At 62.7% G+C, this 24,516-nt stretch overlaps 9 protein-coding genes across 9 annotated transcripts; 4 read left to right on the plus strand and 5 right to left on the minus strand.

Annotated features, from left to right (window-relative positions):
* Positions 1–112: 112 nt before the first annotated feature.
* Q8F55_006786 (uncharacterized protein) lies at positions 113–5,829 on the minus strand (the record flags this gene model as incomplete). The annotated part of the gene is made up of 5 exons (XM_069355237.1): positions 113–837; positions 881–1,984; positions 2,027–2,739; positions 2,789–4,460; positions 4,503–5,829. The coding sequence occupies 5 exons, from the start codon at positions 5,827–5,829 to the stop codon at positions 113–115; spliced, it is 5,541 nt and encodes a 1,846-aa protein (XP_069207308.1).
* Positions 5,830–6,218: 389 nt separating this feature from the next.
* Positions 6,219–7,563, plus strand: Q8F55_006787 (uncharacterized protein; the record flags this gene model as incomplete). The annotated part of the gene is made up of 9 exons (XM_069355238.1): positions 6,219–6,293; positions 6,337–6,372; positions 6,410–6,503; positions 6,549–6,583; positions 6,620–6,685; positions 6,742–6,809; positions 6,845–7,031; positions 7,067–7,225; positions 7,267–7,563. 9 exons carry the CDS (start codon positions 6,219–6,221, stop codon positions 7,561–7,563), a joined length of 1,017 nt encoding a protein of 338 aa, XP_069207309.1.
* A 552-nt stretch (positions 7,564–8,115) lies between these two features.
* Positions 8,116–10,279, plus strand: Q8F55_006788 (uncharacterized protein; the record flags this gene model as incomplete). The annotated part of the gene is made up of 8 exons (XM_069355239.1): positions 8,116–8,154; positions 8,216–8,242; positions 8,290–8,340; positions 8,476–8,957; positions 8,998–9,076; positions 9,117–9,207; positions 9,245–9,364; positions 9,402–10,279. 8 exons carry the CDS (start codon positions 8,116–8,118, stop codon positions 10,277–10,279), a joined length of 1,767 nt encoding a protein of 588 aa, XP_069207310.1.
* Positions 10,280–10,619: 340 nt separating this feature from the next.
* On the minus strand, positions 10,620–11,944 carry Q8F55_006789 (uncharacterized protein; the record flags this gene model as incomplete). The annotated part of the gene is made up of 5 exons (XM_069355240.1): positions 10,620–10,823; positions 10,873–11,078; positions 11,128–11,549; positions 11,635–11,800; positions 11,848–11,944. 5 exons carry the CDS (start codon positions 11,942–11,944, stop codon positions 10,620–10,622), a joined length of 1,095 nt encoding a protein of 364 aa, XP_069207311.1.
* Positions 11,945–12,454: 510 nt separating this feature from the next.
* On the plus strand, positions 12,455–13,922 carry CAB2 (Phosphopantothenate--cysteine ligase cab2; the record flags this gene model as incomplete). The annotated part of the gene is made up of 5 exons (XM_069355241.1): positions 12,455–12,646; positions 12,697–12,731; positions 12,777–12,805; positions 13,023–13,396; positions 13,431–13,922. The coding sequence occupies 5 exons, from the start codon at positions 12,455–12,457 to the stop codon at positions 13,920–13,922; spliced, it is 1,122 nt and encodes a 373-aa protein (XP_069207312.1).
* Positions 13,923–14,074: 152 nt separating this feature from the next.
* VPS10 (vacuolar protein sorting/targeting protein PEP1) lies at positions 14,075–18,621 on the minus strand (the record flags this gene model as incomplete). Its single annotated transcript, XM_069355242.1, has 5 exons — positions 14,075–14,823; positions 14,863–16,434; positions 16,484–16,668; positions 16,704–18,454; positions 18,493–18,621. The coding sequence occupies 5 exons, from the start codon at positions 18,619–18,621 to the stop codon at positions 14,075–14,077; spliced, it is 4,386 nt and encodes a 1,461-aa protein (XP_069207313.1).
* A 1,031-nt stretch (positions 18,622–19,652) lies between these two features.
* On the plus strand, positions 19,653–21,317 carry Q8F55_006792 (uncharacterized protein; the record flags this gene model as incomplete). The annotated part of the gene is made up of 3 exons (XM_069355243.1): positions 19,653–19,782; positions 19,830–19,850; positions 19,897–21,317. The coding sequence occupies 3 exons, from the start codon at positions 19,653–19,655 to the stop codon at positions 21,315–21,317; spliced, it is 1,572 nt and encodes a 523-aa protein (XP_069207314.1).
* A 76-nt stretch (positions 21,318–21,393) lies between these two features.
* Q8F55_006793 (uncharacterized protein) lies at positions 21,394–22,334 on the minus strand (the record flags this gene model as incomplete). The annotated part of the gene is made up of 4 exons (XM_069355244.1): positions 21,394–21,669; positions 21,711–21,792; positions 21,831–21,990; positions 22,037–22,334. The coding sequence occupies 4 exons, from the start codon at positions 22,332–22,334 to the stop codon at positions 21,394–21,396; spliced, it is 816 nt and encodes a 271-aa protein (XP_069207315.1).
* Positions 22,335–22,592: 258 nt separating this feature from the next.
* On the minus strand, positions 22,593–24,336 carry Q8F55_006794 (uncharacterized protein; the record flags this gene model as incomplete). The annotated part of the gene is made up of 6 exons (XM_069355245.1): positions 22,593–23,055; positions 23,093–23,488; positions 23,525–23,768; positions 23,808–24,058; positions 24,093–24,152; positions 24,188–24,336. 6 exons carry the CDS (start codon positions 24,334–24,336, stop codon positions 22,593–22,595), a joined length of 1,563 nt encoding a protein of 520 aa, XP_069207316.1.
* Positions 24,337–24,516: the final 180 nt, after the last annotated feature.

A 24,516-nucleotide genomic window follows, 5' to 3' on the forward strand; every position in this document is an offset into this window, starting at 1 on the left:
AGGACCTCACTGCGGTCTGTACAACGCATGGGCAATGCAGTGATTTCATGATCATGCGGTGGATGCGATACGGCATACAATCTATCCAAGACACAAGACACGGCTCCCCAAACTAAAACAGCGATCGACACATGGGACAGCTGCTCGTGTGACTCGAGTTGAACCACTTGAACAGGCAGCTCGCGTGGAACCGGTTCTTGCACGTCCGGCATGGCTTTGTCGGCAGCGTCCGGTCCGTGAGCGAGATGATCGAGTAGCAGATGGCACACTCGACCACGCCTTCAAAGTGCAGCACGACGTTCTTCTTGAACACGGTGAGGGCTTCGAGGATGAGGCCGTTCTGTATGTCAGCGTTATCGCCAAAGGGAAAGCTCACCCTCGACGTAATGGTCTGCTGAACGCTCATGAGCCATCCGCGCCACTTGTTCTCCGGCACACCGACGCGGCGGAGATCCCGGACGTCAACAGCCTTGAGAGGGAACTCGGCCGGCAGGCGGATACCAATCTCCATGGGCTGCTCGTCGACTACGTAGCTTGCGATCGCCTCGGCCGCTCCAGAGCCTGCCACTGACGCACCGCCACCCTGGGCGATGCGCACGTTGAGGCCTTCCTCGGTGAGGGCAGCCAGAGCACGGGGCTCGCGCAGCGCAGCAAACTCGTTCTGGATGATCACCGGCGAGTAGTTCTTGGCAGTGAATGCCAGGAGCGAGAGCGACAGCTGGCGGTCCTTGAGCGACTCGTAGAACGAGCGCATGGCCGAGGGAATCGTGACGAGCGCACGGTAGAAGACGTGCGAAGCGAGAGGCGTGAGATCAGCCAGCTCTTCTGGCTCGAGCACTGCGTGGGTTAGCTATCTGCCACGTCTGGCCAAAAAACCCACAGTCAGGGTAGAACTCATCGACCGCGTACTGCGTCGCAGGGAAGTTCCATGCGCCGACTTCAGACACGCCAAGCATGGCGAACAACAGGGGCAGGAGGCTCTCCTCGAGCAGGCGGGACGTGTTGATCTGGTCAAGGTAGGCCCAGCGAACGGTCCTTGATGCGTCGTCAAAGTGGTCGAGCACAGCCATCCAGGCCAGCAGCTGTCCAAGGACAATCTCCACGTCAGACATCTCAAACCAGTCGACAGCACGGCCAGCTTCAACAATGCTGATAAGCTGCTGCGGGATCTTGATCTCGCTCTGCGGCTGCTCCTCGTCCTCCTTGGCGACAGCCGCTTCGACCTCCAGCACAAGGGCAGCAGTCTGCTTGCGGATGACCTGGCCCAGGAGACGGTACGCCGTCGCCTGGATCGTGGCCGAGCTCGACAGGCGAAGGAGGTCACACAACTCAGAGAGACCGGCCTGTGCCATGACAGCCGGGCTGGCGTCTCTCAGCAAGTCGAGGATGAGCGAGTGGATGAGCTGCACTGGGATCGAGTTGGCGTCGCGGCACTGCAGGAAGAGGTTGACCACCAGGCCAAAGTGCGTGTCCTGGGCGGTCCACAGTTCGCGCAGAGACTTGTTGGTCTGACACAGATCCCGGATCTCCTTGAGGAGGTTCAGGCCGGCGTAGAGCAGAGGGTAGGACACGGGGTCGTCCAAGGATGAGGAGCTGAGCGTTCCCTCAACAAGGTCGAACATTGCGTCCCAGTGTGCACCGGCCAAGTCCTGGACAATGGGCGCGATGGCGGTATAGAGCTCCGCGACGCGAACGTCCACCTCGTCTGCCAAGTCATCGGCTGCCTCATCCTCGGATGTGAGCCAGCCGCCAACATGTCGCAGTGCGAAGACGGCACGCTGCTGGGGAAGGAAGATGGACGTCGAATCGAGAGGTGGTGCCGATGCAATGAGAATGCGCAGAGCGGGGAGGCCCTTCTCGTTCGCCTGCTTGACGCTGATACCCGTGAGGAAGTTGGCCAAGCGGTTTTGCGCTGTCTCGAATGCCTTCGAGTCGAGCATAAGGGGCTTGATAGCCAGAATCACTGCAAGAGCAATGTCTGGGACTGGGGCTGTCAGTATACACTCTGCGCATGTGGCTAGCTCACATCGATCGCTCATTTGCAAAGCATAAGTCAGCCACACCTCTCCCTCAGCCTCGCCGGCATCACATTGCCTGAGGTGACGAGAGAGGACCTCGCGGAGGATGCGGGGCGCGACGTCACTCGTCTTGGCGACCACGTCCTGGCGGATGCTCGACAACAGGCGCTGGAGGTAGTCTGCGTTGTCGGGTACCGTGCCAGCTCGAAGCTGCTCGACTGTCGCCTTGTGCCACGCCAAGGGCGCCTCGTCGACAATGGCAAGGGAGAACGACAGCGCTCCCTCAGCATCACGGATGACCTGTCCGAGCTGGGACACAGGGGTGTCGACAGTGTACAGGCCACGGGAGGCACCAGGGATGGCAATACCGTCTTCCGCGAGCACCATGGCACCAAGAGCCACGTGCAGCAGCGAAGGGAAGGACTGCACGAGGCTGCGATCGGCACGGAGGAGGGCAAGGCCGGCCTCCGCATACCGCGCTGCCCGCGATCGTCCCGACGCGTCGAAGTCGGATGGACGCGTGACGTGCTCCTCGGTCTCAGAGACGCAGGGAACCAGTGGATCAATGACAGGGAGGGAGGGGTGAGGAGGCTGTGAGGTGTGCCGAGCGAGGTGCTCAAGCAACTCCGTTGAGGAAGGCAGCATAGCCTTGGCGACATCGGCAGGCGTCGGGTCGACACCAAGGTCGGTTGCGAGCGCGACGTCAACCAGCGTGCCGGGGCTGTGTTGGTTAGCTTTCAGAAAGAATGGCGGCTCTACAGCGAACTCACTCTACTCGGCAAGACACGCGACCCAGAAGCTCAGCGAGCGATGTCGAGATAGCGGCTGAGAGCACCTGCTTGCTCTTGTCATCCAATCCAAAAGCAGCCTTCCAGATCGCCGTCGCTGAAGAAGGCACGTCGGTACCCAATCCGAGTCGAGGGACGAGGATTACGAGGTGGTGAACAGCGACGATACCGTGGAGAGTGAGCTCCGAGTTCACCAGGTCGTCAAGGTGGTCCTTGGCGAAGGCCGCCAAGATCGCCAACGATGGCGCGGGAATCTCAGCAGAAGTGCCTTCCGAGAGGAGGCCGTCGACCGCATCCTGAACTGTGGTGGAGGCCGAGGCGAGGATACCTTGACGCGCGCGGTCGGAAAGCCACCCTTTGCTGACCACCGCGGCTGTGGCAATGGACAATGCCACGCTGTCGTCCTCCTGGAGCACGGAGCGAGACGCCTCGCCGGCAATCGCGTCCAGGCTGTTCTGGGAGAGCAGACTGGCGGCCCCAGACCCAAGGATGCCGGCGGTAAGAGCAAAGCGCTTCGGCTTCTCCACCGCGTCCGACTCGACGTAGCTCCACAGAGCCGTCCGGAGCGAATCAGCGTCAGATGCGCCAGACGCACCGGCCACAGCGTCGAGCAATCTGGCGAGCAGCTCGGGAGACAGCGTGTCAACCAGCTCAGGGAGGTGGGCCTGCAGGCCCTGCGAGAGGACCTGGACGCGCTCGGGCGGGAAAAGATCCTTCCTCTTTGTGAGGATACCAACGAGACCCTCAGCCTGAGGAACGGCGGCAGGGGAACGCTCGCCAACGAGGGAAAACAGACGTTCTGTGCAGCCGTCGGCGAGCTGGAGGATGATGTCGTCGACAGCAGCCTCAATCTGGGGACTAGCAGCTCGCAACTCTGTCAGCGCCGCAGTGGCACGGGCGAGGAAAGGTGGGCGCTTGGCGTCGACCTCCGCCGGGAAGGAGGCCTCCAGCGTTGTCCTCTTGATCTCGGCCAGAAGCGGGTCGGTGAGGGTCCCACCAACAGAGAGGGTAACGACGCGGTTGACAGCCTTGGCAGTCATCTTGGCCTCGGTCTCGACGGGGGGGGCGCCGCGGCGGCCGCCCTTGGCCCCCATAACGGCAACACCTTCGCCCCAGACGCGAGAGCCGAGCTGGCTCTTGACGAGCCACTGAACCGTCTCGTGCTCGCCGGCGTTGATCGCCTTCTCCAAAAGGAAGGTGGTGACGTCGATCGCGGACTGGAGGAAAGCCTGGAATGCAGAAGGCTGAGCGCCAAGCGTGTGCGTGGAGAGCAGACGCGCATCCACCGGCGACCACAGGTGCGAGAACAATGTCTGCACTGCGATACTTGGGCCCGCAGTGAGCGGGAGGATGGTGGAGGGCAGTGTGGAGATGACGACCACGAGGAGAGGGTAGGTGAGGTGAGGGACAGTAGGAGAAATCGAGGAGATGAACTCCAGGAAGGCATCAAAGGCCTTAGATGGCTGTGAAGAGCCTGGGGCAGGCGTGGCCGAACCACTGGCGGTGGCAGATTCCTGCGCTGGTGTGGCTGCCTCATCCCTGCTCGGTGGTTCGGTGTCCTCGTCCTCGTCTTCATCCTCCTCCTCATCGTCGTCATGTGCTTCAGCTGCGGAATCCAAGCCAGATGACGAGAGAAGCCAGGATTGGGGGTATTCTGGAGGGATCAGTTCACTGCGCTTATTCGTAGCTGACTCACTTGTGAGGAACTTGACAATGGCATGGCCCGCGGCCTCCCAGACCACTGCCTCCTTCTCGCTCCAACAGTTGCCAAGAATAGTGACAGACAACAGCTGGAGGAGCTCGGGCTTCTCCGCTTCTGTGGGGTACGCTTCGATGAGCTTGGTGAGCAAGTTGTATGCCGAGCGACGGATGGGTGGCTCAGTCCCAATCGGGGTAAGATCAGGCAGGTGCGTTGAGGGGCCCAGAGCCGACCAGAGCACTGGGTTGTGGAGCAGCGCCACAATCTCCTCGGTGGGCGCGACCAGGCCAGCACCAGGCAACTGCTGAACGAGCCACGCGAGACCGACCAGCCCACCGACGCGGTACCGAGCCCAGCGCTCCTCAGCAAGCGACTCGTCCTCTTCAACTGGCGGCGGGGTCGGCGTCGGTGCGGGCGAGGGGCGAGCCTTGACCTGCTGCTTGCCCTTGGCACCTCCCTTCTGCGGTGTCGGCTGCGCGTACACAGACTGCACGGGGTTGGGGTGGATATCGCGGTGGAGCGTCTGGGGGTCGAGAATCGAGAGCGAGAAGTACTCTGCCAGCCCGGCGAGGTGTGGCAGGAGGTCCAGGTGGGCCGTGTACTGCGCATCGTCTCCTGCACCTTCGTGCTCGGTGGCCTTGGGTCCGAACCTCGCGATCTTCTCCCACGTCTTCAGTGCCTGGCCGCCGGCTCTGCGGCCTTCCTCGAGCGCGGCGACAAGCCACGAGCCAATAATGTCACGGTCTTGCGTGCCCGGGAGGTATCCCATGGACAGGGCGTCGAGGATAGCGCCACGGAACGGAGGGATGGCGATCAGCTCGTCTTGCAGCGCGAGGGCCGCGGCGCGGTGGAACGGGCTCTGCAGCAGCGACGCAAGGTTGTGGAGCCATACCGGGATCGCGGCGAGCACGGCTGCCTCCGCGAGCTCCTGCGCAATCTCGTCGTCGTTGTCGACGGGCTTCCTGGTCAGAGGAGCAACCCACTGCTCACGGAGCTCGTCCAGACCCTTGCGGCGGGTAACATCGTCCTTCTTGCCGAGGCGGCGGAGAACAACGACGAGGTCGGCGGGGAGGGTGCGGGCGAGTCCCTGTCCGTCGAGCGGGTCTGGGATGGGGGGTGCGGGCGGCTTTGGCGGAGGAATGTACTGCTTGATCTTTGGGAGGGCCTTGCGCTGTGCTTTTGAGAGCTTTTTGCCATCGGGGCCCTTTGTGACCTTTCCTTTTGATGGTTGCTGGTCGCCCTGTTCACCGTCCTTGCCGGCCTTTTTGGCGGCGTGCTTTTTACGCGTGCCCTTTGAGGCGGAAGATCTAACCTCCCTGCCCATGACTGGGTATGTTGGGTCGCGTGCAAGCTACAGGGGAGATGTGACGAGAGTTGTCTTCTGCTCGTTGACTTTGTGTTGTTGTAGGATGATGGGGTTTCTTGTGGCTCGTGACAATCTCGGCCCCCCTTCTTGACTTGTAAAGCAAGTCGGTCCTTTGGTCGTGAATACGTCAGACGCTGAACGGCGGATCCGAACTTGAATGATGTATCAAGGCGGAAGCAAAGCCACGTGGTGTCACCCCACCCCTGTACCCCCTCCACTTGACATGTCCACCTAACCCGCCAAGCGCGTCGGACGGCACGGCGCGACAACAATCACGTCCAGACCCCCTTGGTCCCGTCATCCTCCATCCTCTCTCTTCCGCATCTCTCGACCACCCCCAGCCCACCATGAGTTCACTAGACCCCTTCAAGTACTACTGGACACCGAAGCACAAGCTCGACATTGAGGACTTCATTAAAAAGGTATGCTGGCGTGCTGCTGGCCTGCTCGGCCTAACCATCTCAGCACCGTCCCTCCATCCTTTCACAAGATGACGCGCCGGTGAGTACTGCCATCAGACTACCCACTTACATTTCAGTGGCTATGGGCGAGAAATGGCGGAGGCGAGTCTACAGACCCCGAGGCTGAGGACAAGGAGCACACCAAGGCGATCGGCAAGGGCCAGGTCATTGGTATGTCTGCTCTGGTGCCAGGAGTAACAGCTGACGACCTCCCAGTTGATGGCCTGGTCAAGAAGATTAAGAAGATCGACGTCAGTTGACGTTGGTGGTCATGACTGACGGATCAGAGTGACGGTTCTATCCCAGTCCGCGCCAGTAAGGGCGTCAAGAGCAAGAAGGTGGTGCGCGATGAGGTGAGTCTTGCTTTTCCCGACTGTCCTATGCATGGAGCGATGGTCTGACACAGCAGGCATGCGATGAGACAACCAAGGCTCTGAAGAACCTGAGTGAGGAATCGGGATGGACGACTGGTAAATGGTGCGTGACAGTCCTGCGTCGCCTCTTACCAGCAGGATGCTGTTCCCGAGCAACGAGAATGTCGATGGTGTCTGGAGTCGTATCGCCCGCTCTGTTGCGTCAGGCGCCCTCAAGGACGCAGGCGTCGACGTCGCCAAGGTGGCTACCTCGAATGCCGAGGGGAGCTCGCAGTTGATCTGCATTTACGTGAACAACATCTACGACAAGGAGGCCATGACCAAGGTGAGGACAAGTGTCGACGGGTCACTGACAGGTAGGTTCTGAAGACCCTTCTCACAGAGCACGGTATCGAACCATCGTCCTCCAAGTCTGATCTCTACACCGCGCTCGGTATCGATTCGAAGCATGAGAGCAAGCTGAGGTCGACCATCTGGCAGCCGAAAGAGCTTATTGAGGGTGGAGTCGATGCTATCAAAGTAGGCTTGACGCCGAGCGACAGCTTTGCTAACCTTCCAAGGCTCTGAAAGCAGAGTACAACCCCAGCAAGGACAAACCAAAGAAGCCCCAGCCAGTCGCGACAGAACCAGTCGCGACGGAAGCGACGGCAGCGAAGACGGAAGACCCACCAGCCGACAAATCTAGTGTCCACTTTGCAGAGGATCCAGAGGAGAAGAACGGCAGCCGGAAGCGCAACGGGGAAGAGAGCGCTCCCGAGGAGAAGGAGAAGGCACCACCAGTCAAGCGAGCAAAGACGGCAGCGGCGCTGTTCAAGGACAACGACATCTTTGCCGACTCGGACTCGGACGAAGATTAGGATGGTGTCAGTGGGGTTGTGTATCATGAGTTGTTGTAGCATGTGAGGGAGGTTTGGTAGGAAGGACGTTATGTGGCGGAGAAGGGTACATAACGGAGGGCAAGATTCCCTCCCGGCAGGTCTCACCCTGTAGTCACCATACTTTGTGGCTGAGCGTAGCACTATGAACTCGTCGTTTCTAGCCAGAGCTGGCTGGCATGACCAGGTGCTGCGCCGCCGCGCCGCCGCGCCGCCCCTACCCCCCTTTCCTCTGTCGGCTGGAATCTCCTTGCCACGTGTCTCGTGCCTGGATGCAGGATGACAGCTCGACGGTGACGACATGCCCCCGCGGTCAGTTGTCCCCCTCGCTCGTCCTTCCCCAGTTCGACGACTTTCGCCGCCCAAGCAGTGACTCTACCACCTTCCATGACTCTACTCTACACTTGATCGCATCAACAACAACTGCACAAAGCATACCCACAAGACGACAACGTACATCGACACGACTATCACTCATCGGGACGCACGCAGCAGCATCACACACTAGCAGAAACAGAACCACCATCACCCACAATGCCTCCCCAGGCCTCGCCGTTCTGGATATGTCATGAAGTAAGCCGACGGCCACGCGTCGGACAGCGCGACAAGGAAGAGCCATGCTGACACCACTCAGTGCGGGGCGCAGATGCGGCCCTTGCAGGTCAGTTTCGACCCAAGCCGCCCTGCAGCGGAGCTGACAAGCCACAGGTCAACGGCGTGCCCCAGTGCGCATCGTGCCAGTCCGAGTTTATCGAGATTGTGAGTCTGGGCTCGGGCCGGGCGGAGAATCCTCAGCGGCGAGGGCATGGTTCAGGCGACCGACACGCTTCCGTCCCCCATCGCCACGGCCTCCCCACCCACTCTCATCCAGCGCACAGACGCTGACACAGCCAGCTCGACCCAGAAGTGAACCCCGACCCGCGACTCGAGCTGCCGCACCCGCCCACCAGGCCGGGCGAGTACCATGCCCCTCCGGGCCCGCCACCACCGGTTCCCGAGCGCCCACCAACCGGGCCTGTACCCGCACCGCCGGGTGACGAACAGCCAGGTCTCCTCTCGACGCTGTTCGGTGCGATTTTCGGTGGAGGCGCAGCGGCAGGCGAGCAGCCCGCGCGTTCGCAGGACACGCCCCCTCCCAGGCCGGCGCCCTCTGGCTCCAACATCACCAACACGGACAATGGGCGCACCTGGCAGTTCAACTTTGGCGGCGGCACCCTCCGCTTCCAGACGTACAATGGTCCGGGGTACGGACACGGTACGGCAGGCTACGGCCAGCCGCCGCCCTTCCAGCCCTGGGGCCATCCGTTTCTCGGCGGGCAGTACAATGGCGCGGGGTACAACGGTGCACCAGGCAATCCTAACGAGGGGTTAGATGCGTACGTTGATGTGGGTTGAGAGATCGTGCTGACTCGATAGCTTCTTTGGTGGCTTCGGCGCACGCCCGCCACCACCACACCGTGGACAGGGCGGACCACAGCCGGATGGAATTGATCTGGTGAGTGGCTGTATGCGATGGCCTAGCTAACACCTTGCAGCTGCAGGCGATCATGCAGATGATGGCAGAGGAGAACGGGTCGCCGTTCGCCGGCCGCAACGGCCAACTGGGTGACTACGTCATGACTGAGCGTAAGTGCGTGGGCGAGGGTTTGAACTAACGGAACAGAGGGGTTCAATGACATTCTCGAACGTTTGATGCAGGCCACGGGTCCCCAGGGGCCATTGCCGGCGTCGAAGACTGTGATCGACGGGCTGCCGCGTTTCAAGCTCGACGAGGACACACTAGGTGCGTTACATGTGTCTCCATCAGCTAACACCTACAGAAAAGAGCACCTACAAGGACTGCCCAGTCTGTAAGGACGACTACACGATCGGTGAGGAGGTCATCCGCATCCCATGCGGGCACATCTTCCACCCAGACTGCCTGGTCCCCTGGCTGGAGGTGAACGGCTCATGTCCGGTGTGCCGTGCCTCCCTCGTCTCGGAGGAGGATGGGAACCAGCCTGCGGCCAGTAGCTCGACTGCGCCTGGTTCTGCGGCATCAGGCCCGAGTGAAGGCGCGCCAGTCACTGGTCCAGGAGGCGTGTTCAATTCTATCCTCCATCGTCTCTGGGGCCAGGCGGGGGCTGCAAGTGCCGACGGCAATCCCAACAGCCCGAGCGCGCAGCAGGGATCATCTGGTGCTGCTAGTACGTCGGCGGGCACGTCAACGGACACGGGCGCTACGACGAGCACCTCTGCCCAGCGCCCACATGTCGACAGGAGAAGTACCTCGCCCACGGTGGGAGGAGCTGGCGAGCGTGAGCCCGGTACGCCGCGCCGAGCGTCAGGCTTTGGCCCAGCGCCACCATCGGTCTTTGGCAGCGTGGGCCGGCCGGCAGCGGCACGAGCACCCGTCGACCTTCTCACGGGCGACTCGCTCGCGGCGGAGCATAGTGCGGCGGTCATGTCTGCCGACCCGCCATCGCCGGTCATGACGGATAACGCAGACCCGCCGTCGCCCGTCCTCGCTACGGGCGCGCTCCCGCCCGCCGAGCTATCGTCGGCCATTCCAGACGACTACCGCGCCAAGCACGCGCGCCGGGAGCAGGAGGCGCACGAGCGAGAGGCGCGAGCGGCGCGCGAGCGCGCTGGATCCGAGGCACCTGGTGGCAGTGGACGCACCCGCCAGGCCTCGATCAGCGCCGACGATCTCGACTAGGATTCGTTGCTGAGCGAGAAGAGGCAAGGAGTTGGGAGGAGGAGGTTGTAGTAGGACGCCAGAGAGGCGGCGTTGAGCACCAGAACGAGTAACGTTGTAGATTAATAACCATTGCATCGTAGGCATCATTGTTCCCAGTCATAGGTCAAGACATACACCCGTCTATGTTCACCAGATAAAGATACAAGTACAATCAGCGATGCGTCTACCGGAGCATGCGATGGGGGGAAGGTCCGCGTATGGGGCCCGGCGTGTGTGTGTATGGAGGGGATGATGGCTAGAGATGGGTATGACGAGTGGACTCCTCAGACTCGGATGCAAACCGCCTATACACATACACCTAGTGGTCGTGGTCACCGACGAGCAGCGAAAGCAACAGGGGGAGGAGCATGCCGCCAAGGATGAGGCCGGTGCGCATACCGTACGGGAGGGGTGGGGGCTCCTCGCGCTTGTGGACCTCGTGGTGGATATCGTGGCAGTGGTCGTCGGGCCCGGTCTGCGAGATGGGCTGGATGACAGTCGCGACATAGAGGAAGGACCCGCCCTGTTTGTGTCAGCGGGCTGCGCAAGAAACGAGAAACCCGTCTACTTACGGAGAAGAGGAGCACCACACCGGTCCACCAGCCGAGCCTGTCGTGCCCGTTGGTCGAGCTGCCCTTGCCGAACAGCAGGACGAACGCGTACGTGAGCAGCGCGCCCAGAGGGGCGGACAGCGAGAAGATGACGAGGCGGCGGCGCACCTGCGACGGCGAGAGGTGCAGGTTGAGCAGGGTGGTCGTGAGGCCGAGGGCGGCGGGGCCTAGGCGCGTCAGCACGACCTTTGTGGCATGTGGCGCGGGCCGACTCACCCTTGTGCACCAAAACGGCCAGGAAGACGACCAGGCCGAGCTGCGCGCTGCCAGACAGAGAGCTCGCGCCGATGGCGATACCGTCCGCCGCGCCGTGGATCACGAGGCCGAGCGTCGCGCTGAGCCCGTGGGCCGCGGCGTGGCTCGCACACTTGTGGTCGTGCTCCGCGTCGGGCTTGGGCAGCATCGGCACGCGGTCCTCGGCGATGGCGCGCGTGTACTCTGTGCGCTCCTCCTCGCAGTCTTCGTGGTCGTGCGGCGGGTGCGGTGTGACGTTCTCGACGCTGGGCGAGTGAGCGTGCGCACGGAGGGGAGCGAGGGGGAGGGGCTCGTCGTCGCTGCTCGTCGGGAGGAGGCTGCGGCCGTGGGCATGCCCGTGTCCATGCCCGTGGCCGCCGTCGCCGTGCTGGTACGATTCGACGCTGGGGCGGCCGCGTAAGCGCCGCCGAAGGCGCAGCTGGGCGAACAGGGGAGAGAGGGGAGAGGGGAGATTGAAAAACAACTTACAGGAACATCAGGGCAAAGCCGGCGAGCAGGCTCATGCCGATCGTGTGCGTCTCCGAGTGCTTTGAGCTGGCGTAGAGTGTTTCCACGCCCTCGGGGATGATAATCGTCAACGCCGCGCCGATGAGGATGCCCATGCCGAGGACGGACACGCCGCTGAGGCCGCGGGCTGTGTTGTCAGCCAGCGTGCTCCACAACCAGCCGGGGTCTACGCACACCCGATCCCAGACTTGAAGAGGAGCGGCAGGCTTCCGACGAGGATCGACGCGAGGAACATGGCCGCGCACTGGCCCACGAGGATGGCGAACGACATGGCGGGGCGAGTTGGGGGTGGGGGATGGTGCAAGAGCGAACTAAGAGTCGGCGTAAGCGCCAACGCGAACGTGTCGGCGGAGGCGGTGGAGTCGACCGTGAGGGTACCCTTGATGCCTGTGTGGCGCCTGTCGCTGTCGCGGTGTCGGCGCGGGCGCGGGGGCGTCGATTGCGTCTCTGCGGGGGTGTTTGCGTGCGCCGACTGGAGCAGCAGAGTGATGCGGAGGATGCGAGATGCGTCGTATCTTCGAGTTGCACAGTTGCGCTCCGAATGCCTCGATCTCTCATCACTTCTCTTCTCTGCTCCCCGCAAGCCGGAACCGGCCAGCCTGGCCCTGAGAGACAGGTGCCACGTGGGAATGCCTCCGCTCCCCACCGACCGGCCCAATGGTGCGATCCGGCTTTCATTCCGGCCGGTCAGTCTCCCCACTCACTTGGATGACTGTCGCCTTGTCGCTTTCGACACCGACTCGACATTGACAAGAGCACATCGACGATAGACAGCATAAGCATGGCGGGAAGCGTCGAAACTGCCGCGCCGGCGCCTGCCGCGGCCACGCCCACCCCCCAGCGCGAGTTCACGACCGACGACTACTTCCAGACGCAGCGCCCGCCGGCCAACCTCGCCGAGAAGAAGGAGGCGATGCGCAAGTGGGTCGACAAGTGGGCCGGTGTCGAGGGCAAGAACGTCGTGCTGGTGACCGTGAGTGGGGCTGGGGGTGGCGACGGAGCTCGACGCACGCTGACCGCCAGAGCGGCGGCACCACCGTTCCCCTCGAGGCAAATACGTGAGTTGGAGGGCCGTCCCGTTGCGGCAGCAGCTCACGCCCCAGCGTGCGCTTCCTCGACAACTTTTCAGCGGGTGAGTCGATGGCGCGGGCATGGGCGAGATCTGGCACAGGAGGATGGCTCGTTCTGTCCGTGCAGCGTGCACGGGCGGGTCGGAGGTGACCCGCAGTGCTCGCAGTGATTGCGCCTAGTGATGAGCTCGCTCGGCGAGCCGAGCGGCCTCGTGCGCGCCGAGCGGCGTTCCTCGCCCGTCGTGGCTGCCCGTCCCCGGTCCCCCGCTCACACCACAGGCACACGCGGCGCCACATCGGCCGAGTACTTCCTGGACCGCGGCTACGCCGTCCTCTTCCTGCACCGCACGCACTCGCTGCGCCCGTTCAGCCGGCACTACAGCCACAGCCTGAACCCTTTCCTCGACCTGCTCACCATCACGGGCGACAGCATCGGCGTGGCGGACCCGCAGGCGGCCAAGCTGCTGCCCATCCTGCGCGCGTACAACAAGGCCCAGGCCGAGGGCACGATCCTCAGCGTCGAGTTCCAGACCATCAACGACTACCTGTGGCTCCTGCGCGCGGCGACGGGCGTCATGGCGCCGCTCGAGCGCCGCGCCATGTTCTACCTCGCTGCTGCGGTGTCTGATTTCTTCCTGCCCGAGGACCGCGTGGTGCGTTACCCGCGACGACGCAGCTGACGCGCAGGCCGAGCACAAGATCCAGTCGACAAAGGGCTCCCTCTCGCTCGAGATGGACCAGGTGCCCAAGGTCCTCCGGCCACTCGTGCAGGAGTGGACGCCAGAGGGCTACATCGTCAGCTTCAAGCTCGAGACGGACGAGGACCTGCTCGTGCCCAAGGCGCGCGCCGCGCTCAGCAGGTACGGGCACCAGCTCGTCATCGGCAACGAGCTGCACAAGCGCAAGCACGAGGTCGTGTTTGTCGAGCGCAAGATGCGCGAGAAGAGCATAGGCGACGACCGGATCAGGGGGGCCGAGACGCCGCCGCTCGCAGACTCGGACGCCGAGGGCGCGCCAAACTTCAGGAGGGACCTCAAGAAGAAGAAGGAGGTCTTCTCTGAGACATGGCTCCATCTCAACCAGCTCGCGCCTAATCGCCCCGAGGCTGAGATTGAGGAGTTTATCATCGACGAGCTGCTCAAGCGTCACCAGGAGTGGATCGACCGCGGCGCAAAGTAGAAGAGAGAGCGAGAAAGGACAGAAAGGACCGAATTTGGGATCTCTTGTCGCCTATCTAGATAATCACAAACCGCGGCCACGCGCTGCTAGACGAGACTGATGCATGAATGCAATGCTACAGGCGGTTTTCAAGACTACGACACAGAGATAACCTAATCGTCCTCATAAGTCCCAAGAATTTCAGCGTCCTCGTCGATCGGGACGCTGCGGTACGCAGGGCGCCGCGTAAACAGGCCCTCGATGAACGGCAGACGCCGCTCGACGGCCGACCATCCCGCTGCCACGACGCCGATGAGGAAGAAGGGCACAGATGCCAGGACGGCGAGTGCGCCCGAGGCCGCGTCGCCGCCGCCGTAGGCACGGTGTTCGCCCAGGCGAATCGCGCCTGGTCGCCCGCCCTTGGTGACATACCACCAGCCCGCGACACCGGCGCACATGAACGGCAGGATGGCGAGTGAGCCCCAGAAGAAGGCGCCCAGGCCGCTCTTGTTGATGAGGCCGGGGCACTCGTGGCGCTTGCCCTGGTCGATGCGCTCGCCACCGTCACAAGACGAGTACGGGATCTTGCGGTACGCGGTACGCTCGTACCAGTACTGTGCGTCGCCGACACACTGCTCCTCTAGCGTGTTGACCGAAAGAGGCTCTGCGCCGTCGACCAGAACGCACTTGTCGTTCTTGCGGACATAGTTGAATTCGCATTCAAAGTCGGCCTCAGTGCAGGTGCAGTTGCGCTTGATCGTCGCCGTCTCGTCCCACTTCTGGTCGCCAATGTAGCAGTCCTTGTCGCGGATGCGGCGGTGGTAGAGGGTCTGGCGGCCAAACAGGCACTGCTCCTCGCGGTTTTGGCTCGGGCTCCAGAGCTCAAAGTCGTCGTTGTTGGGGTCATCAGCCTTGAGCTCGCCTGGGAGAGTTAGCAACAGCACCCGCCAGCGCTACTTACATTTCCTCGTGGAAACCCTAGAGAAGTCGAGGTGCACCAGGACACTGCCATCGGTGCCCGTCTTCTTGCCGATAATGAAGAATCGTCGCGAAGTGTCCTCGGGGACGGTCTGGAGGGATGCCACACGAATCTTCTCGTCAAACGCGTAGGTGTGCCACGTCAGGCCCTCGTCGGTGGTGTAGAGAACGTGGTCCACGGCCGTTTCGTCATTAACGAGGACAATGATCGAGCCAGAGTCGCCGTACTCCCACAGGTGGGCATCCTTGCGGATCTCCTCCCAGTGGAAACCACCGTCGCGGGTGAGGAAGACGTCGCTCTCCTTGTACTCTGCCAACTCCTCGCCAACGTTGCCAACACCAATCATAAGGCCGACCGCCGAGGGGCTACTGTACGTCGCCTTGGGGTCGCGGCGCTCCGTGTACGAGTGAAGGTGGAGCGAGCACGAGCTCTTGGTGCAGTCATACTTCTGGCCAAGCGCGTCCCTGTCAGGCGGCGGCATGGGCTTCCAAGTACCACCATCGTTGTGCGTGATCCTCGTCTGGAGCTTCTTACTGCCCTCAGTCTTGGCAGTCTTGACGTTGGAGACGACGTTGACCATGGCGATGCCGTCAAGACCAATCATCTTCTCAAAGTCGGCAAAGCCCCTCCTGTCGCGGTTGACATCCTCGATCGACATGCTAAAGTACGTGCCGTTCGAGTTGGACTTGAAGATGGTGCCCCACTCGAGGTTGTTCTCATTGCTCATGGTCATGTGCAGGAAGAGTGAGTCGGTGCTGCTCTCGAGAATGGTGTACGCGTGGTTGTCGACCTTCATGCCCGGAGGGAACTGCGCCTCGGAGAAGTGAATGCCGTCCAGAGAAACCTGCAGGGACAATGTGTTGGTATCGAGCTTGAGCTGGGCGACCACAAGGTACTCGTCAAAGGTGGTGAAGCCAACGACTGCGTCGAACAGAACGTTCTTCTTCCCGTAGTAGTTATCGCCAGCAACGAGCTGCAGGGGGTTTCCGTCCGTTTGGCGCTGCGTACCCTTCTTGTTCTTGTACGACTCGCAGATGATCAACCGCTCGTTGATCTTGAGTTTCTCGCCGCGCGCCCACTGGCAGTTGCGGACGTACTCCTCCATCTTGTTCCATCGGCTGCCGTGGTCCGTCGAGTAGTAGGCGACAGCGCGGCAGTTCTGCGAGTTGGTCTCTTCACAGTCAAAGGAGCCGGTGAAGATGAGCCAGTCCGACTTGGTTGGATGGAAGTCGAGGAGGCTGATTTGCAGCGGGTTCGCATCGGCCGGGGCCCTCATCCAGTTCCAAGAACGGCCCGTGTCCTTTGTGAAGTAGATGTCGCGTCCGCTCGTCAGGAGGTAAGCGCGCTGGTCGTCGTAGGGGTGCATGAGGATAGACAGGAAGGTCTTGCCCTTCTCGAGCTGCGTCCACGAGTAGCCCTCGTTGCTCGACTGCCAGACAGTGCCATCTTGGAGGTGGAGAAGAATCGTCTGGGACTTGGAGAAGTAGTTGTGACGGAGCACACCCGACTTGAACTCGTGAACGACGTGCGAGACCTCACCCTCGTTGGGGCGAGCTAGGGGCGTCAGTCAACCAGATAACTCTTGGGCGAAGGGGCAACTTACATTCCTTACAAGGCTTCTTGACCTTCTTGTCCTTTTCGACACCGCCCTCGCATACGTTGCCAGGGATGAGGCGGTAACCCGATGAGCCCTCGTAGTAGTCCTCGTTGTTCACGCAGGCACCCTCAGGCAGCTTCTCTGGTCCAACGGGGACACACTTGCCGTTCTGGCGGACGTAGTTGAAGTCGCTGTTGTCAGCAATGCCACCCTGGGTGTCACCTACCACTCGTAGTCCTCATCAGTGCACTTGCACTTGTCAGAGTGGCCGGTGGGGTCCTGGAACTTGTTGCCGACATAGCACTTTGCGTCGAGCTTGCGGCGCCGGTACCAGAGCTTCTGGCCCATGAGGCACTCCGAGTCCTCGCTCGAGCGCGCATACCACTTCTCAAAGTCGGCGTCCTTGCACTGGCGATTCTGGAGGCCGGCAAAGTCGAGGAAGACCATGGCGTACCGGCCCTCCTTGGACGACTGACGATGGGCAACGCCGAGGAGAAGGAACTTCTGGGAAGTCGAGTCGGGGATGGTGGTCAGGAGGGTGGCGCGAAGGCTGAGGCCGATGTCGAGCTTATCCCAGTTGGCACCACCATCGTACGAGTAGAGGACGTGGTCTGTTGACTGCTCGTCGTCGACGAGCACGAGCACGCTGCCGAGGTCACCAAACTCGTACTTGTGGGCGCCCTCACGGACCATCTTCCACGAGACACCCGCGTCGGTGGAGAGGAAAGTGTCGCACTCGGCGTAGGGCAGGAGGTGCTCGCCAACCGAGCCGACCGCCATGACGAATCCAGGGGCGGTAGACGAGAAGACCGAGCCGAGATTGTGCGGCACCGTAACACCGTGCACATGGAGCGAACACTTGGCCGTGTCTGACGGGTCGCAGTCCCACGAGCTGCCGTCGAGCTTCTTGGCTGGGGCCTTGAGCAAGCGCCAGTTGGAGCCGTCGTCGTAGGTGATGTGGCTGGTGAGCTTCTTACGCTCCTTCGACGAAACGACGCGCTCGCGGTTGGACACGACGTTTGCGATGCCCACGCCCTCAATGCCCTGGAGGTGCTCAAAGTCTACGATGCCGTTGTCGTTGCGGTTGGTGTCGGGGAGCGACTCGACAAAGTACTTGCCCTCGCTGGACGACACGAAGAGTGTACCGATCTGGGCGCCGGGGGTGGTGAGGATGTCGACGGCGATCGAGTGCGTGGTCGACTCGACAATAGTGTAGGCATTCTCGACGAGGTTGGGCATGGCCGAGTGCGGGAACTGAGCCTTGTGCCATTTGACGGCGTCTGTGCTAACGTATAGTTCCATGGGGTCCGACGCTGCGCGAGCCACCTCCGAGCCGTGGCTACCGCGCATGGCAACGACCAAGAACTTGCTCACGACGCCGAGGCCGACGACGCCCCGCGCGCGCTTGCCGAGGCCAAGGTCGACGTACTCCTTGGTCTTGAACCAGTCAGATGAGCGGAAGAGGCGGCTGTCCGAGATACGGTGGTCCGACGTCGACTTTGAGTCGAAAGCGATGCAGAGAATCTCCTCCTCCTTGGCGTCGTGGACAAACTTGCTCGACCGGGCAAAAGTACACGAGGAGGTCTGGGAGAGCAGCAGCTCGACTTCAGACCGGAACGCGTCCTTGGTGTAGTACGTCTCGTCCCAGCACTTCTTTCCACCTCCCCACTTGCTCTTGCCCGTGTTCTCGCACACGAGGCCCTGGAAGAGGATCCAGTTGTCGTGGGTAGCGTGGAACGAGAGCGGCGCGCTCGACAGTGAAGGCTGCACGGGCGTCTCAAACGACTGCCAGCTCTCGCCCTGGTTGTACGTCACATAGTGCTTCTCCTTGGAGCCGAGGGCGAAGGCCATCTCCTTGTTGTGCGGGTGGTCGATAAGGCGGTGGACCTTTCCAATGTCCTCGACCTCCTTCCACGTCTTGCCCTCGTCGGCCGAGTGGTATACTGTATGTCTGACGTCGTCGTGCATGAGGACGTGCTGGGGTGGTTAGTCGCAGTAGCTGACAGCCAACCAACCGTCGAGTCCTCAAAGTAGAAGAGTTTGCTGGGGAGGTTTGCGAAGCGCGTGACCTCAACTTCTGGGTCTGCTGCGCCGACGACGGAGAGCAAGGCGAGCAGACCGGCGGCGAGCAGCCAGCTGGCCATTGCGCGGGCCGATCCACGGTGTCGGAGTACCATGGCGCGGGTGGGCGCTGAGCGCGGCGAGGGTGAGGGGTGGGCTGCTGATGGGGGTGGGGGTGCGATGGGTGATGACGAGGAAGGTGGAGGGCAGTGCAGCGCGCAGTGTGTGTGTCGGCGTGAGAGCCTGCCGCTGTGCGTGCGCGCGTGCGTGCGTTGCGAATGATGCGGGTTGATGTAGCGACTTGACGCGGACGACGTGTCAAAGATGAGTCGCGTTGGCTTGTGGTTATCTAGTTGAACTTGACTGACACGCAAGCGGCTGGGCGAGCAGTTTAGTGTCGAACAGCGAGTGAGCGAGCGACGACGTGACGAGTGTCCACCCAACGGGCAGTGGTCGTGTCGGCCGCTTGGCTGCCTGCCGCCCGCGCCTGTGCCGCTGCCGCGGCTGGTCGTACCCTGCAATGATAGTGTTCCTGGCCAGATTGGGACTGGCAGCTGGGCGGGCAGCTGGGCGCGGTCTGTGCGCGCCACTGCCGTCGTCACGACCTGCGTGCGAGTGAGACAGGGTCGCAACCAGCGTAAATCAATGACATTCCTAACAATTACCCTGAAATGTCGTGCGAACATCACGTGGAAGTAGCGTGGAAAGCCTTAACCAGCCCTCCCCTGTACCATCTCGCACCCATCACTCTTCCGAAATTTGGGCGAGATACGCACCGCACCAGTCTGTATCTGGTCGCTGTCCCGACTCGCTCTTTCTTCTTCCTCTTCATCGACCCTCTTTGCTCGCTCGGCATCGCATACAGTGAGTGCGCGCTCTGACCCACCTCCCCCAACCCCACCTCCCATCAACATGATGCTTTCAACTTATCTACATTGTCCGACCACCTTGTGGAGACACCTTCAACGAACCTGATACCTTCCTCCTCCCCCTTGACCTTGCCCCGCGCCGAACTGCGCTGACAAACGCGCAGGACCCACACGGGACAAGGTATGCCGCCTTCCATAGTTGTATGCATCTACTGAACGTGCTTCGTGCTGCAGACGCGCCCGCGATGAACTTTTACCGCTCGGCCGCGCTCGCGCTCGACCACCTCGACAAGCACCAGGGCAGCGTCAAGGGCTCGCTCGCGGCCGCAAAGGTCAACACGAACAGCGCGGGCGAGTCGAAGCGCATCCTCGCGCGTGAGTGGCCAGTGGCCCCGCCGCACAGACCACCACTAACTTATCAGTCATCATCGAGACGCTCAAGTGTGAGCTGCTGCGGGCTATCTCGCCCACGCCAAACTAACCAACCAGACCGCGACGTGCTCAAGCAGCTCCTCATGACCGTCCCGCTCACCAAGCTCGAGCGCGAGACGTTCCGGCCCAAGGGCAGCCCGTCGTCGGCCAACCTCCTCCTCGTGCTCCTGCACGACCTGCTCTTCTCGCCCAAGGGCAAGATTGAGGCGTCGGACAAGTGGCCGCCCAAGGAGGCCGTGCTGCGGCACGGTGCGCGGCTCAAGGCCGAGCTGGTCCGGCTGCAGATCAAGGCGGGCAAGAGCAGCGTGCGCGAGCTCGGCAAGGCGGCGTCGTCGACCGTCGAGGCGCGGTACGTGCGCTGGAACCCGAACGTGGATCTGAGTCGCGCCGACGACTTCTCGCTGTCTGCGCTGCACGCGCACCTCGCAGCCAAGGGCTTCACGCGCCTCGAAGAGCCGGCCTACCCCGTCCCCGACAGGTCGTACTTTATGGACCCACACCTCACCGAGCACCTGCTCGTGTTCCCGCCCGCCTCGACCTGGTGGGTCGGGGACAAGTGGTACGAGTCGGGCGCGGTGATTCTGCAGGACAAGGCGAGTTGCTTCCCCGCCTACGTCGTCATGGACGGTTGGGACGCCACCGAGGGCGAGTGCATCGACGCGACGGCCGCGCCGGGGAACAAGACGAGCTACATGAGCGCGCTCATGGGCGCCGAGGGCACGCTGTACGCTTTCGAGCGCAGCCCGAACAGGTACAACACGCTGCGCAACATGCTCGAGAAGGCGCAGTGCAGCAACGTGCAGGCCACGCGCGGCGACTTTACAGAGACCAACCCGGCCGACTACCCCAACGTCACGCGTATCCTTCTCGACCCCAGCTGCTCGGGATCAGGCATTGTCAACCGGCTCGACTACCTCGTCGACGCGGACGAGGCCGAGGACGACGAGCAGGCCGAGCGGCTCGAGAAGCTCGCCGCGTTCCAGCTCCAGATGATCCAGCACGCCTTCCGATTCCCCGCCGCCCAGCGCGTCGTCTACTCGACCTGCTCAATCCACGCTGAGGAAGACGAGCGCGTCGTCGCCAAGGCACTCGCGTCGGGCAAGGGCCAGTGGCGCCTCGCGCCGCGCGCGAGCGTCCTGCCCAAGTGGGAGCGCCGCGGGCTCGTCGACGAGCTCGGCGACGGCGCAGACAGCGTCATCCGCTGCCTGCCAGAGGATAAGACGAACGGGTTCTTCGTGTCGTGCTTTGAGCGGGTGCGCGAGGGCGACGTGGCCAAGGTTAAGGGGGCGAAGGGGGCGAAGCGTGCGAGGGAGGAGGTCGAGGAGGAGGTCGAGCCCGAGGCAGAGGCCGAAGAGGACGAAGAGGACGACGACGAGGAAAAGTCCGGCGCCCCCGCCAAACCCAAAACCCCCGCCCAGCTCGAGCGAGCACGCCGCAAGAAGCAGCTCCAGAAGAAGCGCAGAAAGGCAGCAAAGTAAACAGGCGACATTTTGCATGTACAAAGAGTCAAGAGTGTGAAGTATGTACAATGTGGTGGTGCAACGGTGCTCTCTACTACTCGGGGCGACGGCTACGACGGGAGCGAGTCTGGACTGGGGCGATGGGCTCACCCTCAGTCGCTGCTGTGGTCGGCATGGGGAGAGCAGACGTGGTTTCCGAGGGGACGGGGTAGTCGACCATCGGAACGCCAAGTTGTTGGGCAACCATGGCGCGGAGGCGTAAGTTTGACACCGCATCTTCGCTTTGGGGCTCTGCCAATCCGTAGTAAACGGAGAGCGCGACTAGGGTCTGACGCGACTGGGTTTCGAGCTCACGGTACGATGTGACGATCTACGCTTGTCAGTGACGCCACCCTGCGCGCGCCAACATACCACCGGGGGATCGCCAGGAGCCTTGAGCGAGAGGACCGGCGACCACGGCTCTCCGTTGGGGACGCGAAGCGCGTTGAGGCGGCTGTCCCGTCAGCGGCCGGGGCAGACTGTACAACGCACCGAGCCTCATACGCGTCGCGGAAGCGACGCGCTGCGACTCGCTCCTCCTCGGCACGCTTGCTCTCCTCCTCGGCACGCTTCCTCGCCTCCTCGGCGCGCCTCCTCTCCTCTTTCGCTTCTGCCCGTGACGAGGCGAGCTCGCGCACAATCTCGGCGTGGACTGCAGGTGAGTGAGCGGGCCCCCTCGGGCGAGCGGTGCGACTTACTGTCCGCGGCGACGAGGCGAGACGACAGGCGAGCAGCGGCAAGCCGCTGCTCGCCGGTGGCTGCCTGCGTGCGCTGCACGTCACTGGCAAAGTCGAGCACGCGGAGCGCCGCGTCGTCGGGGGGCGGGGTCGGCAGGTGGGCCGTGATGCCGTAGTGGGTGGCGAGGGGGTGCGCGCGAAGGCATGCGGCCACGGCGATGCCGGCCTCGGCCTGGGCTGGAGGACTGGGCGCGCGACCCGCCTCGTCCGTGGCTGGTGAACTGGGCTCGCGAGCCGATGACGCTGCAGTGTCGCTCATCGAAGCAGAAGCAGACAGGGGATGGAGACGAAGAAGATGAGAGATGCTGCATGTTGTGTTTGTCTCAGATGAGTAGTTCAGGGTCAAACCACGCGACGAGCGTCTCCACAACAACCTCGACCCATACAACTCGGACGTAGGCTACAGTTTGTGCATGTAACAGTATGTATGGACAGACAATGTCCTGGTTGCAAGTGTCCGTTGTGCAATGAATGTGGAGTGTAGAGTATTTTAATGTTCAGTGTTCGGTGGGTGAGCCTACTGGCCGTCGGCGCCGTCAGCTCCGTCCTCGCCATCAGCTCCATCGGCGCCATCCTCGCCGTCCTGCCCGTCCTCGCCATCCTGCCCGTCCTCGCCATCCTGGCCGTCCTGGGCGTTCCCGGCATTCTGGCTGGCAGTCGGCGTCGCCTCCGACGCGGTGGTGCTGGAGGGAGTGGTGTCCGAGCTGGACTCGACCGTCGTGGTGGTGCTGGAGGGAGTGGCGTTCGAGCTCGGCTCGACCGTCGTCGACGGAGACACGGTGGACGAAGACACCGGCGCCGAAGAAGACGCGGTTGGCTCCGACGTCGACGAGGCCGACGACGTCGCGCCACCCGTCACGCCGTACCCGTCGCGGTTGACGTTGTACTCCGGCTTGAGCTGCGCGAAGCCGAGCTGGGGAGGGTCGTAGCGGTGGCCCGTGTACACGTTCTTCATGAAGGCCGCGCCGAAGATCCAACCGCTGGTCGTCAGCAGGAATCGCACTGCGCCGCACTCACCCCCGGCTCTGCACGATGCCCGTGCACCTGTCCTCCTCGGGCGCAGGGTAGTGGCCGCGGATCAGGTCGCCGCGGTGCATCTCGAACGTCTGGCCCGAACCGTCGCCAAACTTGAAGCCGACGACGGCGGTCGTGTTGCACGGCACCGTCCAATGGCCCCAGAACCCTTTGAGGGGCGCGGCGCCAGGGATGGCCTTGTAGAAGGCCTGCGCGGCGTCCGACGGCATGGACAGGAAGGTGGTGCCCGAGTCGATCATGACGCTCTGGTTGGCGCGGATGGGGACGTCGACGCCGTTGACCGCAAAGCCGTGGATCGGAATCTGCCACCACATGCCCTGCTCGGTGTCGATGTCATGCCACTCGACCTCGCCGTCGATGTACTCTTCGTTGAGGCCGCTGGGCGTCAGCTATGAAGGAAGTTTGGTAGCTCACCCAAGGGCAAGCTCGCCACCATCCTCGGTGCCACCGTTGATACGGTCACTGTACAGGAAGTCGGCCTGGTTGCCGCCGTTGCGCTTGAGGTAGAGTCCAAACTCCTTCGTGTCCCACGTGCCGTCGGCGGACCACCTCTGTGGGAGGGGCTTGGGCTGGTTCGCGTTGCGCTGGTACGCCATTCCGAGGATGCCCGACACCTCGTTGGTGGAGTAGCTCGACATGCTACCGTCCGACGCGTACGCTGGTGGGTGAGCTTCTAAAGCGTCATACTGCTACCCACCAAAGTCGAACTTGTCCGCGCTAGTCCCGCCGAGGACGAGCGTGTCCGTCACCCAGTGGGCCGTGGCGGCGCCGGAACCGTACGTGAACCGCGTCGGGTTTGGGGTCACGCTCGAGTTGATGCGCGAGGTCGAGGCGTCGTAGTCGAACTTGGGCGTCTCGTCGGTGCCGCACTCGGTGCAGTTCTTGCCATACACGATGACGTTGGGCGAGCCCGTGTCGACCGTGAGACGGAACGTCTGGGGCGGGGTACTGGGGTCAGCTGTGCCCTCGCCGTCACACCAACCCAAGCGTCACGTTGACCGAGTAGGACATGTCGCGGCGGTAGTCGTAGAGCGGGGTAGCGCTGGGGGTCAGCGTGCTGCGGGGGACACGACGCACCTCTCGCGCCCGGCCACGAGGTCGCGCTCGGCGTGGTGCGTGAAGGACGGCGACGTCTTGTCGAGCGGGATGGTGATGAGGCCGCCGCGGCGGCGCGCGGGGGCGGCGAGCGCCGCGGTGGCTAGTAGGGCCAGGGCGAGCATGGGCATGGTGGGGGAGTGGGCTGGGGGGGGGGGGGGGATGGGGTGAGTCGGAAAGGGGGAGGTGGTAGAGACAGAGGGGAGTGGGAGCGGTGGGGTTCTCGCTCGCGGATTAGTAGGAGCGTGGGAGTAGGAACAATGGCGAGGAGGAAGAAGAAGACACAAAGAAGCGATGGCAGCGACTGTTTT

The sequence above is a fragment of the Vanrija albida genome (genome assembly GCF_041260175.1).
Source record: "Vanrija albida strain AlHP1 chromosome Unknown contig_5, whole genome shotgun sequence".
In the NCBI taxonomy this organism is placed as follows: domain Eukaryota; kingdom Fungi; phylum Basidiomycota; class Tremellomycetes; order Trichosporonales; family Trichosporonaceae; genus Vanrija; species Vanrija albida.